This window comes from Alligator sinensis, unplaced genomic scaffold, assembly GCF_000455745.1.
Source record: "Alligator sinensis unplaced genomic scaffold, ASM45574v1 scaffold623_1, whole genome shotgun sequence".
In the NCBI taxonomy this organism is placed as follows: domain Eukaryota; kingdom Metazoa; phylum Chordata; order Crocodylia; family Alligatoridae; genus Alligator; species Alligator sinensis.
In genome coordinates, this window is record NW_005842769.1 from 473499 (window position 1) to 475357 (window position 1859).

A 1859-nucleotide genomic window follows, 5' to 3' on the forward strand; every position below is an offset into this window, starting at 1 on the left:
GGGGGGGGGCGGGGCCTGGCGTGCACCGCATCCGGGCAGCGCTGCGAGACGTGACCCCCGAGCCCGGTGAGTGCAGTGTGGGGCGCTCGCGCGAGGGGCTGTGGGGCCGGGCTGTCCCGTCCCGTCCCGTCCCGTCCCGTGACGCGCGTGTGCTTCGCCCGCAGGCCATGTCCAAGTCGCTGAAGAAGCTGGTGGAGGAGAGCCGGGACAAGAGCCAGCCCGAGCTCGACCTGTGCGACCGTGGCGTCTCCAACATGCTGGACGTCCCCGGCCTGTGTAGGTACCGCCGCGCTCGGCTGGGCCCTCGGGGCGGCCCGGGCCTGTCCTCCCCCAGGGCGGGTTCCAGTGGGAGGCCCAAGTTTTGTGCCCTTTAAAAAAGAGCCCATAGAGGCGTGGTCCCTGCAGCCACTGAGCCAGCGCCTTCCTGGTCTTCAGGGCCCATCCCACACCCAGGTCGCTCCGTCTGACCGAGACTTGGCGCGCTCAAGCTTGGGGATGATGTAAAAGCCTGTGCACGCATCCCCTTAAAAACCTGTGTCTTCAACCTGTCCTGTGCTGACTGCTCCCTTCTCTTGGTTTATTAAATTGTATTTTTATGTGTCTGACATAGCAGTCCTGAATTGGAGAAAATACCCAGTGGCTTCTGGTAAAGTGAAGGGAAGTGCCGGGAACCACTTGGCGTCAGGATTTTGAGTTGCTTGGTGCATGGTCCATCTTGTATTTGCGGTCCCCAAAACATGGTTAAAACTACATTGTTAAGGCTCCAGCTCTGATTTGGGCTGCCTTGTACGACTGTTTGTTTTAACTCAAAGCATAGGAGCAGTATCGCTGACTTCAGTTTGGAAATGTTCCAGTGGGTCCATTGATTTCAACGGGAGCAACTTTTATGGGCTTGACCTGAGTTTGGCAAGTACTGAACCAGGATCTAAATGTACAGTATGTAGTTCTGGTTCTGCAAAGGCTTCCAGCCATCTTTTTTGATCATGGAAGGCTTCATGTTGGGTTCTGAGTTAGAGCCCGATTCTGTATTTCATAACCTAGTGAATTTGCTAGGGTGAACTACACTGTCCGTTAGGTTTCTTATAACTACTGTACTTATAAAAAGGGAATTGCTCATTGCTTTCTCATCACTATGTTTTGTAATATGTATTGAATGAACACGTTGTAATGGGTTTGTGTTGAATCAACTTTACAGTTCATTGCTTTTGGAGTTAAAAGGTGTTTCTGAGCTTTCTGCTGTGAACCATGGCGCTAAAGAAAAATAACTTGGGCCATGAGCAATGTAAGCCCAATGCTATTAGTAGCAGCAATGCTGTATTTCTGCAAAGAAGGTCTGTAGGTGTAGGGGTCTCCCTGTCTGTCTTTTGCACTAACACTGGTTGGTACTAGAAGAGTTCAGATGATCTAAAAGTCAGAATTGAATTGTTCATAGTAGGACAGGCCAGTTAGTCTCTAATTGGTCATCCTGTCCTACTTTGAACAATTCAGTGCAGCCAGGCTGGGCTGCACTAGCAGGGAGAGCTCCTGCCGACCGCTCTGGGGCCCGCTGGTGTTGGCCCTGGGACACCCTTGTGGGCCCTGTGCACCTTTTCGCTCCCAGTGCCCCCCAGCCCCACGGTACAGGCCGGGGGCAGCGCACAGCCCCCACCCCCTGCTTGCCAGCAGGGAAGGAGCTGGTGCTGAGCACGGGGAAAAGTGGCTCCTCCTTGTGGCCGGCGCTCCCCGCTGCAGCTGCTCGTTGCCTGGGCAGGGCTGTCCTGAGCAGGCACAGGCAGCCTCATGCAGGCTGCAAGCAGCTACAATGCAGGGCCCTAGCTATGGGGCCGGCGAGGGGCCACTTTTCCCCATGCCCAGCACCC

General features: G+C 54.9%; 1 protein-coding gene across 6 annotated transcripts in view; it reads left to right on the forward strand.

Annotated features, from left to right (window-relative positions):
- Positions 1-1859, forward strand: part of RSU1 (Ras suppressor protein 1) — a 171420-nt gene continuing 169561 nt past the window's right edge. For all 6 annotated transcript variants that reach the window (XR_003096461.1, XR_003096463.1, XR_003096462.1 and 3 more), the window contains exons 1-2: positions 1-66; positions 165-276. Coding sequence is in view for 2 of the 6 variants with exons in the window: in XM_006034742.1 (XP_006034804.1) it covers positions 168-276 (109 nt within the window). In the remaining 4 variants the exon portion in view is untranslated. The remainder of the gene's footprint in view (positions 67-164; positions 277-1859) is intronic.